This window comes from Crocodylus porosus, unplaced genomic scaffold (assembly GCF_001723895.1).
Source record: "Crocodylus porosus isolate Cpor-Errol unplaced genomic scaffold, CroPor_comp1, whole genome shotgun sequence".
Taxonomy (NCBI): domain Eukaryota; kingdom Metazoa; phylum Chordata; order Crocodylia; family Crocodylidae; genus Crocodylus; species Crocodylus porosus.
Window position 1 is genome coordinate 6,546,401 of NW_017728911.1, and position 16,102 is coordinate 6,562,502.

At 38.4% G+C, this 16,102-nt stretch overlaps 1 protein-coding gene across 4 annotated transcripts in view; it reads left to right on the top strand.

The window, feature by feature from the left end:
• The window catches only part of SCAPER (S-phase cyclin A associated protein in the ER), a 364,249-nt gene that overhangs the window by 158,104 nt on the left and 190,043 nt on the right, over positions 1-16,102 (top strand). For all 4 annotated transcript variants that reach the window (XM_019533358.1, XM_019533360.1, XM_019533359.1 and 1 more), the window contains 2 exons: positions 9,407-9,543; positions 14,667-14,732. In XM_019533358.1, the coding sequence (XP_019388903.1) occupies positions 9,407-9,543; positions 14,667-14,732 (203 nt within the window). The remainder of the gene's footprint in view (positions 1-9,406; positions 9,544-14,666; positions 14,733-16,102) is intronic.

Below are 16,102 nucleotides of genomic sequence, written 5' to 3' on the forward strand. Positions count from 1 at the left end.
GGGCTTCTCAGGATTGGGGCTCAGGCGGCCTTAGCCTCACCTGGCCCCCCAGACCCGCCTCTTCAGGCCTATGCCCCACTGGGGCTTCTGCCTACACCGAGCTCTTCCCGAAGCTGCCCCCACTGGGCTGGGGTCGGGACACCCCCAAAACACGGCACCCCCAGTGGTGCCACGAACACCCCCACTTTACTGGGGAGCTCCTAATGAGGCCTCCCCCACCCCTACATCCTCGGCCGATCGTCCGGTGTAATAATCACAACAACCAAACAAAACACAAAGCCCCTAGGCCATAACTGGCTCTGGCCTCAGCCTTCTCTGTTTATGAAGGCCAGGCCCTGCCCCCTGGCGGTCAGCTGACCCAATTAGTTGCTTTGGCAACTCACAGCTGTGCTGCCCTATTGAGTGGCAGCTAAGCCTATATCACCATTATCAGTAGCAGGCACCCTGGTGCCCTGCTACACTGAATTACTGAACACACAGTACACAAAATTACAGGTAGCAAAAACGTTATTGCCCAAATATAAGATAATGATGTGCAAATATCTCAACACACAATGTCTGCTCTATTCCAGTGTTTTACCGTAGGCTGTCATAGCGCTCAATACTGTACGAGGGCCCAATTGTGCAGTCATCACTAAGTATTCTGCAAGTTGATTGATTTCAGCAGGTGCTACTATGTGCGAATAAGGAGGCCATCAGTCACATTGCATATTTTTAATCTTACTCGGGGGACAGAAAATGTAATGTTTGCTTCTTTACAGCTCTAATTTCAAAATCTAATTTAATATACTGGACCTTTTGAGGAGGTGTACAGGTAGAAATGAAATCAGTCATGTTAAAATTATGAAATGAGTGAAAATGCTAGAGTTCCATTAGGTAGTTTTAGTATAATAATAACAATGCTTAGAATTTGCACTGGCCAGAGTTTAAAGGACTGGACGTGGTTTTATTCCATTGGGATTTGGGGCATTCATCTCTCAAGAAGTACTTTAGCACCTTACAGACTCTGGTCTGCATTGCTTAACAACCTCATATTGTAAAATTCATTCATTAGTTTTCATAATACCAATATGAAGTAGGTAAGTTAGTGGTTGCATTTCTTATTACACATAACATTTACTCAGAGAAGTGCTTTTGGCAAGAACAAAATAAATTTCCAGACAGCGTATATTGTCTTGATTAGAGAGTAATCTGACGTAAGAGATTCCATAACATAAATATTTATTGCTAAAGTAAAAGCTTTACGAATATTAGGCAAATTTACTTGATAAATACAGTACTGTTAAGGGCCCAGTCTTTCAAACACTGATAATTTCAGTAACTTTGCTGGTTTGAACTCTTACTGTGGTGTAGGAGGGTTGATGGATTTTAAAAATATATGTTATTTTCAGTCAAATTTTAGAAGCTTAATGGAAAGTTGAAATAAATATACCTCTGATGTTCCATAGCATGACATAACAGCTTCTGGGTTCACAGAGTAAATCTGTCATTCAATACTATCTGAAGTAGTAGTTGTACTTCTTGTTTCGCACCTGAAAGGTGCTAGATCTGCCTACAATGCTAATCCTACACTTTGATCTGTACCTTCAAAAAGTGACAGTTATTTGTGACACAAGGTGTTATTACTCTAGTCTTATTTTAATGAGCTGTAAGGATGAAGTTTGATATTAATCCAAACTGCCACATTTGAAAGCTGAGAACTCTGAGAAACATTCTTTACTAAGGTGCTTGAGTTCATGTTTTGTAGCTGTTCCATGTTGTGTTATTGACAGCCAAGACCTCTCTTGGCCCTCACAGGATGATAAATGAATAAGCTTGTTGAACTCTGTAGTTCTGGTTGAGTCATCTATTAAACTGAAGATTAGATCAGGAAAGAGACTATTAGAGTCTGCAAAAAGGATACAAGGCTTTTTCTCATTCATCATTCCCACCTATCAGAAATCTGATAGAGCATTTGCAATTGTCATTGAGTGGCAGGGGGACAGCTGGTTGATTATCATCTTATATCTAAATGAAGATGGCTTGGGGTTTTTTTAGGGTTTTTTATCTGGTGTCTATTTCAAAGCAGAGGTTTAGCTTCATTTTATTCCTGCTGTCACTTTGCAGGGTACCGTAAATAGTCTGTAGATCTGATAAGCACAAAGTTTGATTCCACACTTACAGCACCTGATAAACTCTGTGATCAGTTCCACACCTGTAGAGGCTAAATTATGAGCGTTTAAATGTTTTTTAAAAAATGAAAAAGTTATGAATTCCACAAGGTTATCAGCTTGAGCCATGAGGTGGGGTAGGACTAGTAGTACTGCCAGTGCTATAATATACATTAAAGAATCCATTTGAAAAGATTTAATTTACCTGTTGAATTTTACTGCAGTCATTTATAATTCTCATTGTTGTTGTTTTATTATATATTAATCAAACACCTAAACATGTTCCAGGGACTTGATAAGCCTATGTAGCAAAACAATAGTGCATTGCATATTAGGGGTATGCAAAGCAGGCTGTATTTGATTTGGATTCAGCCTGCTTTGAGGGACAGTGATTCGATTCACTGAGTCAGATCACTGTCCCGATTTGATTCAGCCGAAACTGAAACTGAAGATTCAATTCGACCATAGACACAATTTTATATGTTTTTTCTACGTACTTCAGGTACCAGATGCAGCTTGTGAACACTGAGATGGTGGGGTGGATGAAGTATCCCACGGGAGTGCAGGGGGGGTCCCCCATGTGCTCAGCAGTGGACCCCCATGCACTCCTGGGCTCAGTGATCAGCCCCTGGGAGACCTTGGGTGCCCTCCCAGACCAGGGAGGCACCAGTTGCCGAGCCGGGGTGTGGGGAGGTGCCCTATGTGCTCTGTGGTGGACCTGGAAGTAGACTGGAAGTACTTCTGGTCCACTTCTGGGTTTGCCACCGAGTGTGCGGGGGACCCCCCCCAACACACTCCCGTGGGACGTTCCATCCACCCCACTGTCAGAGTTCATGAGCCACACCTGGTACCTTGAGGTAAAAGGTAAAACATATAAAGCTGTGTCTATGGCCAAATTGTTGAATCTCTCTGACTCTCTCCAAAATGATTTGGAGGCTTCTGATTCAATTCACAGAGGTTTAAGGGGCTCCTGATTCAATTCAGATTCGGTGATTCAGACACCAAAATGGGCCAAATCTCCGAATTGAATAGGCAGCCGAAGCTTCGCACAGCGCTATTGCATGGGTCTTGCTTTTCTTAAAATGAAAAACAAAAATTTGAAACCTTTAAGCCAGCAGGGCTTGATGTGGCTAGATAAAGGGTAGATTTAATGTTAAAATGCAGAGCTCTGTGCTGAGGTACCTTTAAGACAACTTTGCACAAGCAATCAGAATCTGATCAGGGCGAAGTACAGACAGTCAAAGTCGGAGACTGAATCAATTCAATCTTCATAGGTTAGTCTAAGCTCTGCATAGGTTGAACTAATAAGCAAATGAATAGACATTTCCCTTTTGATTTCAGGAATGCAGCTGCATGCCTGCAGTGGCTCTGGCCAGAAGCTGTGTGGGTGAAGGGGCACTAGAGCACACCTCCCTGGGCCAAAGCTAGCTGACCCATCCTGCAAGGTGGAGATATGCAGGGGAGGTACAAAACATCATGGGATGCTGGGGGACTGTGAATTAACTTGAATCTGGAAGGGATCTGGGATAGAAGTTCAGTAAACTGATTTAACTTTAATCAATTAAATCTAATACTGCATCCATTCAGGTTTATCTTAAACCGGTTTCAGTCATTTTGAAAGCAGTTTATATGCATTGAACTTCTGTTGTGTTACAGATTTGAACTGGTTTCTGATTACTTATACTGGTTTATTTGTAATTTCTTTCTCTAGCCCAGAAGTGCAGCAGTTGAGAGTTTCATGGGTGCTGGCATGGCTGGCTCATGTTCTACCCTGCAATTTTTTCCCTTAGCAGTTAGTAGACATCAAGAGTTTGGGAGAGGTTGCCAGGTTTTCAATAGGGAATTAAGCCAAAGAGGGAGAATTCTGAAAGAACATCCATAAAGAAATAGACTTATTGGCCACTGTTGTTTTACTTTTCAGGGATATTTAAAGGGAATCTGGTTAAAAAAGTAATGGGATGATATTTATAAAAATACCATTTGAATTATCATCAGGAGAAAGTATCTAATAATTAAATCTGTTAACCAAAGGAATAGGATTCCAGAGGATAGTGTTAAAAAAACTTCTTTGCTTGAACCATCAAGAAGGGGCAAAACACTGAAAAATGTGTAATCCAAAACACATTAAATTGTATTTTGTTAAACATGTATCCTCTCAGATATGCAGGATGGCAAGTTAACATTGCATTAACTTTTCAGATTTCCTGTGATTTGTATATTTAATTTCTCACTCACAGTGTTGGTTTAACATTCATTTGCATTGTATGATTTAAGATAGAAGTGTCAAACTTAATTTTGACTCTATGTATTGCTAAGCTAGATTGTACTGTAATGTATTACAAAAACTAAACAGCCTTTTTCCAGGAAATGTCACAACAATTTATTAATTTTTTAACAGACATATTTTTTTCCTGAATGAGTAAAAGAAAATATGATTGCTTGTGTTCTGGAAAACACTATCTGTATTGCTGAAAAATTGCTGAAAACATTGTTGAACAATATTTTCTCCTGTCACTTTTTAAATTTATTAGTTAACATTTTATTTATTTATTCCAGTTTTTAATGGCATTTAAGAAAGGAAAGGGGGCCCTACTTCTGATTATGATCCTGCCTATTTCCAAGGATTAATAGAAATAAATAGAAATTTCTTATTTCTTTTTCCTTCAAAATGAGTTCTGTTTTTCAAGAAACAGAAAAAATGGCTTACTATTTTAATAAATGCAATGAAAATACTCCAGTAACTAAAATGAATGTATCTAATTAATTTCTTGGTGCTCCTTTCTTTGGGCTCATGATCTCAAAATATAGTTTGTTTTAATCAGCTCAAGCAATTAAACTCCAGTATGGAAATCTGTGAGTTTCACTAGTTAAAATAAAAATGCTTTGAGGTGACACTTGGATGGTATGAATACATCTTATACACACTTACAGGCAGATAGACTTAGGCTTATATAGAACACAGGGTTACAGATGACTGCTCTACTGAACGCTACCCAGGATCAACCAGTACAGAACAGTAGAGACATCAGACATGGAGACTGCAGTAAATTATGCTTACATGACTATTCTATTTATTTTGGGTTGCAGTATTTGATAGAGGGTATAATGCAACATGGAAATTATGTAGGTGCAGCAAGATGGGAATTGTCTACGTAGGGGGCAGCTTATTTTCATTTAGTGAAAGAAGAGTGTATCTGTGTTGGAGTTAGGTGAATGCAAATGATAGCAGTTTGAGGAACTGGCTGGGGAAGCACAGTAAGAGTGTATGCAGAAGGAAGAATGAGAGCTGAGAAAGCAAAATGTAGCAAAAGCTCAGAGGAAGGACTGACTGAGAAAAACCTGGCTGTAAAAGTAACAACAAAATACAGAAAAAGAAAAAGGGGGCTTAGGTAAGAAGGACTAACTATTATGAGCAGGAGTGCGTAGGAGCTTGGAACTTTTTTCTTCTGTTGTTCTGAACTCTGCGGCTTCGCCTCCCCTGCTTTAGCCATGCTGTCTGTGGGGAGCCAGGCTTTGCACTCTGCTCTGGCCATAGCAGCCATGGGTGGCAGCCAGGCTTGGGCACTGCTGGCGGGAGGGGATCAGGATGATGTGGACTTTGATTCCTGGCCCCATAGCCCTGGCAGCTGGAGGTCCCCTCCAGCAGGGCTGTGGGTGCAAGGTGAGGTGGGGCTGGGGGTCAGGAATGAGGGGCAATGGCATGGGCAGGCACCAGCATATCAGGGCTGCTTAATACCACAAAGCAGTGGGGAGGGGAAAGGGAACAGCTGCAGCTGGACCCGTGTCCTGTTGAGAGAAGGGGTCGGGGAACTCTGACTTTCCATGATAAACCCAAAATCAAATGCCAAAATGTATAGGTTTTTAGAATTTATTTTATGATGGTGATTGAGGCACTGGTAGTCTTCCAAATTGCTTTAAAATTGTAAATACATCAATAAAACATCATGCTCAACTGATATATGGCATTTTATTTTAATCATGGAAAAATGTAGATTTTGGAGCTTTTAATTAGAGACTTTGCTTTTTTTCCTATCAGGGAATTAGTGACTCTTAAACAGAGAAAACCAGAATCCTTGCCGATCCGTACACTGAGGACTGCCTCAGAATGCATTTCTCTCAGAGCAAATGAAAACTGTGAGGCAGATTGTGACTTGATCTGCTCCTGGGTTGGTGTGTAACTGTGTTTTGCATTGGGTTTTGCAACAACGCGTCTTTCATGTGTATAGGACACTTTTTTGATAGAGTTGTAAAGGCTTCTCTTTTTTTTATATTTAAACTGTTTTGGAATAAGTTTGTTCTTTTAGGATTGAAAATAGCCACAAAGAAATTTAATTGAAAACATTAACTCCATATTTAATTATGAAATATGTTTTATATTTCTTTTTATGTAGGAGTACATGAGCTTCCACATGAAATTAGATCACTAGTCTGTCTGACTTAAAATCACATCTCTAACAGTGTTGCAACAAAGAAATTTAAGCAGAAAATACAAGAAACTGTCTTGGCCCAATCTACAGGCCATGAAAGTTGGTGGAAGAGCTCCCATTAACTCCAGTTGTATAATGGGCTCATATCAATTAATAATGCCTTCTTTCCTGGAGCAGAGGTGTTTCCAAGAAAGGGTCTGTGACCACCGGGCTTCGAATAGCCGCTCTCGGGCAGCCTTCGCTCTGTTGTTAGACATCAAATGCCTTATGAACTAGTGTCATCGCCCAAGTCGATGTCTTCCCCCCGGGTTGCCAATCCCGTTCTCTCCTGCCACGACTTGTTTTTCCTTGAGTAGGCGGGGTTGGTTGTCGAGTGTATACGGTGGCCCGTGCTTCGCCCGGCGGTTATTCACGGGGCTCCGCCACCCCTACACCCCAGCATCAAGCCTCCTTCGGCACATCACCCATCCGATTGGTCTCATCCCCTCTGTGGGGTAATGCCTTCCAACTTTGCCTCTATGTGCCACGGCCTGTAGCCACGTTCACCTGTAGGGGCCCGCCTGTCTGCCCTCCTCACCTTCACCCCTTCCTTCAGGGGAAAACTCTCTAAAAACTGGTAAACCTTCTGAGGCTTCTCTTCAGCCTTGCTCCCTGGGGTGCACGCCCCCTTCCACTATGCCCCTTCATCCAGGGTAACTAAATAAATATAACAACAAAATACTGAATAACAGGCCACTCCCTGCCCTCTTACTAGCCTTCCCAGAACTCTCCCTGGGGGGTTTTGGTCCACTCCGGACCCATCACCTCCAGCATTACTCTCGTCTGCCCATCACTCCGTCTGGGACTGGCAGCAATGCCTGCCTGACTGTACCCCCTCAGGGCTCTCCCGGGGTCTTCTCCCCTTGGCTTGGCTTCCTCTGTGCCCTGTCGTCCCGGCACTCCCACATGTGGTCAGCATTGCTCCCAGGTGCTGCTCCAGCTATGTCTCTGGCCGGCATGCCTGCTGCTCCCTCGTCCAGTACAGGCTCCTGTCAGGGTGCTCTGTCTTGCGCCGTCAGCATTCTCCCTGGCTTGCCAGGCTCCGTGGGTCCTGTGGGGAGAGTCCCTCTCACTGCCAGCAGCGGCTGCAGCTCCTCGCCCATGCTGTCCGCCCCATCCGCGGCACCGGCTGCCATTTTTAACTCCGAAGGCTGGCATCTGACACTGACATCATCAGTCGACTGTAATTGAATAAAAAGCTGGCTGACGAGCTGCACGGGCTCTTCATTCTGCCCCTTGCGTGCTGCATCTCGAGCTGCTGGTATTTCCCCTTACTATGTCTCCTGGGACAGGGTGAGGACAGAAGAGAACCTGTTCTTGACATGTTGAAAGACTGAATTCAGAAAGAAGATGAATCAGACCAGGTGACTGTCAGCAGTCCCTCAATTCATGGATGACAATCTTCCAGTAAATAAGAAGGTCATTACTGAGTCTGTAGATGACTTGAGGAGGCCAATCCAAGATCTACATGTTGATGTCAGGTCACAGCTCTTTCCCTTTTTGTATCTCATTTATTTGCCTCTATAATGAGGCAAGTGAGGTATGATAGGTGTTATCAAGAAGAGGACACAAGACTGAATGACTCACTTTTTCATGGTCAGACACTAGGAGATTGTTTACTCCAACTGGCACAATAACAGCTGAACCTAATAGGGAGTCATCTGTTGAGGAGAGCAAGCAGTATTTGTAGTACTGCTCTCACGTGGAGGACAGCTTTAACTATCTGTTACAAGGCTAGCTTGCAGAGCCTGAATTAGGCATTCAGCAGATCTCCAAATGATTTGGACAAGCTTCTTCTCAGTACTGTAAATTTTTGGGCCTTTACTTGCTGTGTTCCTACCTAAAACAGGAATTATGGGAATTTGGTGTCAGCAGCCCTACTCCAAACAAATTTCCCATGAGTGGGACCTCTGTAATGTAGGATATTGTAGGAATCTCAGCTGAATATCCTAGTACCAAATATGATCCTAAATTTTCTATTATTAAATCAAAATGCAGTCATGTGAAATGCAGGCATGTGAAAATGTTAATATTTTGTCTCTGGTTACATGATAACCCAGCATTGATTTTTAGCTGTATGAAGAAAGGTATACGTAGCAGATATATTATGGGAGTTCTCTTCTTGGCTAAGCTTTTGCTTTGAGAAAAATCTATTGCGCCTTTACTGCTGTGTATAAATTTGCTTTTAATCTAGTAGAAAGTGTTTTACATAAATTTCACTTGGTTGTGAATGGCATAACTGGTCTTTACTCATCATCATGAGAAATTTACAGCAAACTTTCTTTCATTGCATCATAGAAGTGTTCATAGATTAGATGTCCCATTATCATAATAAGTTACCTAAAAAAGAAAAAGAAAAGGCTTTTCTGATTTTACCAAATATAGGCCTTCATCCTAATTAATTTTTAGTGTGCAAGAATTTTTATTGAAGTTGATATGACAATTTATAAACTGAGATACCATTTGGTATTGTTTTCCTTGTCTTTTTAATTAACATATTTTCTTTGCTTTAAATTTATTTTCTTAATCACTGACTTTGATCTGACCAAAAGACAGTTCTCTGTCCTTTTTTTAGTTTGCATACAGTGTTCTAATATATGAAAAAGTAATATGATACCATATAACATAACAGATAGGAACAAAACATCTTGAAAACATGGACCAAAGTTCATATGTAAACATTTATTTGTTCATTTTCTCAGCCATTTGATAAATAGCATCAGTGCTCTTCAGGTGCAGAGTCTTAACTATCTTCACATTCAGTAGACAATATTTCTCTATCTTCTGCAGGAACACCTGTCATTGAAGAAGTATATTGTTGATATTGTGGTTGAAAACTCTGTTCCAACAGAACCTTTAAAAGATGGAGAGGAAAAGCAAAAAACTAAAAAGAAAGCCAAGAAGCTGAAGGCACGGATGAACTCCAGGTAGCACAACTGCTCCTTAAGTTTTGCTCTAAACTTTGTTTTTTGTCCTTTAAGAGGAATGCTATGGAAGGAGGAAAAAAGCGGAAAGTTATTTGCTTCAGGAATGTCTTGAAAATAACACTGATGAGCCTAATTTATGGCCACTTTCTCTGATTGAGAAAGAAAACTGAATATCGATCCAGAGCCCTTGCTTTCACCTGTTAAGAGCTTTTCTCATAATTGGATGCCGGTGCCCTGCCAAAACTGTAGCCTCTTTCAGCATACAATAGTATGTTTAAGTATGTGTAAACCATGCCTATTTTTCTTCCTAGCTATTGATTTTTTTAAATGAGGTATCAAAGAAAATCAATAGTAATCAACAAATAGAAGCCAGTCTGCTGTAGTGTCAAATCCCATGGCTGGATTTAATCAATTTTGTTGCCTGTCACAACAAGAAAAAGTTAGAAATATCTTAAAATGGAAAGTGAGTTGTCAGACCTGTAGTTTGTCATTGGCCTAAAAAGCGACATCTGCAGATCAGAAAGATACCTAGGACATCATTATACCATGAACAGTTCTGTCTTAGTATATTCGCCATATTAGTATAAATTCACTTGATATTATTATCTGGACTTCCTTGTAAATATCATCTTGTTTAATTAAAACAGTGATTCTCAACTGGGGTGCCTTGAGATCCTCCCAAGCATGCTGTAAGGTGTTGCACAATGTTAACACAGTGGGGTGTACAAACATGATTCACAAAATAAACCCAGAGATTTAAACTACACATTAATAGTGTTAAAACCATTCTGATCTGTTGTGGTCATTTATGAATTATTTGCAGCAGACTTGCTCTGTTATTTTTCTGTAGTCAAGAAGAGAGTGAAAGCTAAGAGCTGGCATTTTCTGAGGGGTGCCTTAAACCAAACAAGAGGTGCCTACAAAGATTAAGAACCACTGATTTAAAACACTAGTTCTAAACATTTAAAGTTTATTATTTAATGTATTTTTCTTACTTGGTTCTAATTGTGCTAAGGAGGTTTCAGAGTAGTTTTTAATAAAAGAATGCTTTAATTGAATAGTTTATTGTATTGTAATAATGTGAATGAAGGTAACTGCCACAATAATTCTACCCTTTTTTTCTTTTTCATTTTGTTGTTTGCTTTATTTTCCTGGTTTTGGGGTGTTTTTTATGCATCTTATGTATGAAAATTGCCAAATTATAGTTTACTGTTGCACAAATAGATGTACTGAAAGCTATTGTCTTTCCAGGTTTTGACTGCTGAGGATGGCAGGGTTTATTACTGATTTGTCACATTTATTGAGGCCAGTCTTACATTCTTCACTGTAGCAAAATTTCTACTGAATTTAGTGAGAGATTTAGCCGAATAAAGAATTTATGATCAAGCCAGTTGTATGTAATTGGGATGGTTAACTGAAGTATTCTTTCATTTCATCTTAAATTTTTATGTATCAGACTCTCATATAAACTAGCACATTTCTTTGTTAATTATTATACCATAATAATGTAGTGCAATTTTACAAATTATTTAGAGTGCTGAAAACTTTGGTGACATCTTCAAATTTCAAAAAAAAATTTAGAAAAATGAGTAAAGAATACAATGGTTTTATATTTTTAATTTCAAGGAACAGGCAAATGATTTTCTGTTACTTTAGGTCATTTATCTTTGGGAGCGAGAGAGGTTGGGAGTTCAGTTTAACATTTAATGATAAATCTTTAAATGTAACTATAAAAGCTTCAACAACAATATAGTACATGGTTCAAGCCTGTAGCAAAACAAAACAAAGCTTGTTCCCATAAGATGTAAAACAAAACCAAAATCTTTAGCTATGTATATTAAGGAAAATAATTTCAACACTGCACAGCTTTTTTTAGTCTCATCAGTTGATGATGTTTCACTAACTTGCTGTAATAATGGAAAATATTCCCTGGATATTTCTGTATGCTCATTATTGTGGTAGGGAAAGGAATTTCCCTTATATAGAACACCAAAGGATTTTTTATTAAGCTAGGAGGTTAAAACAAATGAAACAGGAACGTCACAATAACAATATGACATGTAATGAATTCTGTGGTATCTGTCCAAAAATAATCCAGATTGTAAAACCACCAAATGTTGGAAACTACTACTCAAAACCAACTCATAATTTAGCTGGATTGCTGATTTAAAGGCCTTATTTGTTATTTTTTTTTTAAAGGTTGGGGAGACAGATAAAAAGGAGGAGATACGTGTGATACATAGAGGGTCTCTCAAACAAGTCTTGTACAAGTTATTAATGTATATCATTTTAGCATATTTTACAGCTATTTTCCTTTTCCTTATGAAAAAGAAATGGTTATGGGAAACTCCTAGGTTTAGAAGCTTGGAATTAGAAGTTTGTTAGAAATATTGTTAAACTTTTAGATTAAAAACACGCAAGCAACGTTTAAAAAAAAGATTCCTGTTGCTTTCCTGAGATGCTAGACCATAAATCACAATCAGAATGTGAAAGCAACCACGGGCAAAGGTGAATGGAGGGACAAATTGTGATCACTGGTTTATTAGTACTGTGTAGAAGTTCTGTTGGGCTTATTAATGATATTTATAACCCTAAGCAATTAAATTGGTGCTGTAGCAACAGCTGATATATAGTTGGTTAAATTATCCATATTTAACATTATGTTGTACCATCAAAAGAATACTTCAACATCCGCAAGGCAGATAGGGATTCACTGAAACCTCAGTTCTAAACTTTGAAAATAGAGGTGAAAAATACTAAGGCAAGTATTTCTCCCTTACAATTTATTTGAAGTTGTCCTGTTGCAAGAATTGGTGTGATGTGTGTTTAGGTGAATATTCATGTTTGGCTTATTTTTCTGAACTGAATACAAAGTTAGTTTCTTCATAGTTGCTAAAACAGAAAACAAGTCTGAATAAATGGTCAGTTATCATCAAAAGTTTAACAGTGAAGTGCCTTTTTGTTTCATTTTAGCAATTTTATTCTGTAATGTACAATTTATGCTCCAGAAACGGTTCAAGAAGAAAAGTAGCAGAATTGGTTAAGGCCCCAAATAGTTTAAGTTCACTGAGTTGTGGGAACACTGCAAAACTTTTTTGAGGAAGTTGATAAAGGTATGCAAATAGATGAAATAATAGCAAATGAAGTTTAGTGTTGATAAATGCAATGTAGTGTGTCAGAATGAAAAAACTATGAACTATTCATACAACTTAAAGATTTAGATTAGCTACCTCTGCTTAAGAAAGAAGCCTGGACCTCACTGACACTTTCATGCAGACTTTTTTATACAGTATACGGTCATAGTAAAAAATAAACAAAGAACATGTTAGGGCACCAAGGGAACTAATGGAAAATAATATTGATAATATAATGTTACAGTAAACAGTAAATGATATGCCCTCACTTGGTTTACTAAATGTTATGCTACTTATTCCATTTCAAAAAGAATATTGCAGAATTAGAGCATTTTCATGGACAGGTGTTGAGAATGATTACAGCATGGAAAAATTCTCCTATGGCAAGAGACTGAAAAGTTTGGGATAGTTTACATGCCAATTAGAGGCGATGTGTGATAAAAGTATGTAAAATAATGAGTGGTTGAGATAAGTTGAACTTCTTGGCTCCCTGCCTCATAAAACAAATGTAAAAGGATGTTAAATGAAATTGAAAGGTGGCAATTTCAGAACTGATAAAAAAAAAAATAGATATTTTCACTCAACTGTTTCAGTGTAATTAGACAGTAGAACTCATTGTCCACAGGAAATAATTGAGGCCAAGAGCTAAAAGATTCCAAGAATGATTGGACATTTATATGGATAGCAAGAATATCCAGAGTTATAATAGTTAATGATAAAAATAATTTTGGAAGTAATATAAAACATTTTTAATTTAAACCTTTTAATTTTTTCAGAGATTAAGGCCATCACTAGGTATTAGCAATTAAAATAAGACTTTCATTGAGGACAAATTATTTAACTTCTGCCTACTGTGGGCTTTCTGTTACTTCCTTTGAAACGCATCATAGCTGTTGTCAGAAACAGGCCCCAGATCTTAATGGTGATTTGATCCAGTATGGCAGTTCCTTTGTTCAAACAACCTTTTTCCCATGTAGGCATCTAAGGAAGTGGCAGGATTTTCAAAAGGACTCCCTTTTGAAAGTTTGGAAGACTTGCCTAATGTCAGAGATTGTATCAGTAGTGGAGTAACTCAAACATCCTCAATTTGGATTTCTGTGTATGGTGTTATTTTCTGTCTTCAATATTAAAACAGTGTAATGATTTTTTAATAGATTTGCAGCTGAATTTTTGTACCAACCAGATTTTTCTTCATGATAAAACTCTAAACAAGAATTTCTTTTTTTTCCCTCAGAATACAGTTTAAATTTGTTTTACCAAATTAATTTTAATGATAATGGATTTCTACACTGAACCCTATCTTAGGTTGATGGACTGATAATGGTTATTACTTGTTGGCCCAGGCCAGCTGGAGCCAAACTAAGCAGTGGTAAAGAAGTACTGTCTTGCTCTTTCCTGTACTTTGGCATGTGGCTGGTTAAACAAGAATACCTTTAAGTACCTGGACAGGTTTATGCTACCTAATTTTATTTACATTCTCCAAATTAAAACAGTCTGTCATGAAGATATTTATTTTTTAACTGTCTAACTCTTGGTATTTATAAAGTTACAGAACAGTCATTAGTGTTTCAGAAAGGATGTTACTATTGCTATTTATACAATAAACAATCTGCATATAAATGAAAACATGTTTATGATTAATTTTTCTTTAGATTCCTTCAACTTGTCAAAATTTGAATATGTTTATTTAATCATGAGATAACATATTTAGAATTAAAATATTATTTCTATCTCCATTGTTATATATTCCATGTATAATATTTGGTTTGGAAAATCATGTTAATGTATTTTCACTAGATAAAGGGTGAAGTTAAAGTAATAACCATAAACATTCAAATGCATGAATAGTATTTAGGAATCAATCTGAGTGTTGTTAAAGCAAAAATTGCTTATGATAAAACTGAATAGTTCAAAAATTGGAATTGTATAATTGGCTATGAAATGTCGAGTATGTAAAGAATAATCAGTGCTGAATATTTTCTTTCCGAGGGCTAAGGAATATGAAAGTTTAATGGAAGCAAAGAATCCCACCTCTGACTCGCCATACAAAGCAAAGTAGGTATTTAACTGTAAACTTATTTTTTCTGCCTGTAACAGAAATGCTTCTGAAACAGTTCTAGTTGAGCCAGTGTGGTACCACTGTCACTTTGTTGCTGAGTCAGTATCATTTCAGTGTTGACATGTGAAATAAGTCTAAACACAGTAGTTAAAGAAGTTTTGACTCAAATGATAGTACAGTAGTTACAGTATACTTGTCCAGTAGAGAGCACAGGTGGGTTAGCAATTCTCAGTAACCCTTAATTCACTAAAATGAGCTCTAGAATTTTACTTCACCTCATGTAAATTTTGTCATTGATAGCACACCATGTACCAGATTTGTCATTGGTTTCAGTTGGTTCACAGCAACTGAGTGAGGATCAGACCACTTGTCTGTGTTGTCAGATACATTATTAATCCAAAATCAATATTATGCAACTATTATGTATAATTCTGTAAAACCATCTATACTCTAATTTGGTCCACTGTTATTTCTGCATAAGACTGTTCTGATCAAGAATCAAAGAAGGTCCTTGTTCTTGCATACAGATAAAGGTAATGATTCTGGCAACCCATACCTCAAAAATCTATTCCCCTCCTTCCCTCCCAACTCCAGTGTGGCCTGAGACTTACCCTCAATACCCTGTGCTGCTGCACTGCCTTGCCCTGCCCTTTAGGGCAAAGGTAAGAAGCAGCAGCTGAAGGAGGCAGAGGGGAGCCTGGAGACCCTGGCTTGAGAAGCTTGGGGAGCCAGTGGCTTGATGAGAAGTGGGGGAGAAAGAGCCCGTATTAACCTGTTGTGAGCCGCCAGTTAGACAGCCCTGTGATAAAAGGCTTGGGGAACATTTCAGAGGTAAAAAGTTAGGGTAAACAGTTAAGGCTTGTTCCATTCATACCTTAAAACAATTTTAAAGAAGGCATGAAGGAAGGTGTCAGAGAACTATTGGTTTTGGGGGCAGAAAGAAAGATCAAGGTCATCCTTGCTTGATTTGTAGGGCAAGTAAGGGATTGTAATTTGGCTTATAATATAAGGAGCATAATTATGTGCCAGGTGAACAGTCCCTTGGCTGCACTTAACAATTAAAATGCTATTCTTAGAACCCAGAGTACTCCAAAGGTAGGAGAAAGAATTACCATATTTACATGAATGTAAGACAATCCTGAATATAAGATGACTCCCCTGAATAATTAGGTTCTATATATGAACATTTTATAAATTTGATATAATTTTCTAGGTATAGATCTAATTATTGGAGGTTTGCCTTGAATTTGTCTCCCTCCCACTGCTACAGTAGGAAAAATAAATCTGGGGAAATTCAAGTGGCCCCTTGTCCTCTGCTCCCAACTTATTTCCTCTGTAGTCCTTCCTCTCTTTCCCCTCCCCAACT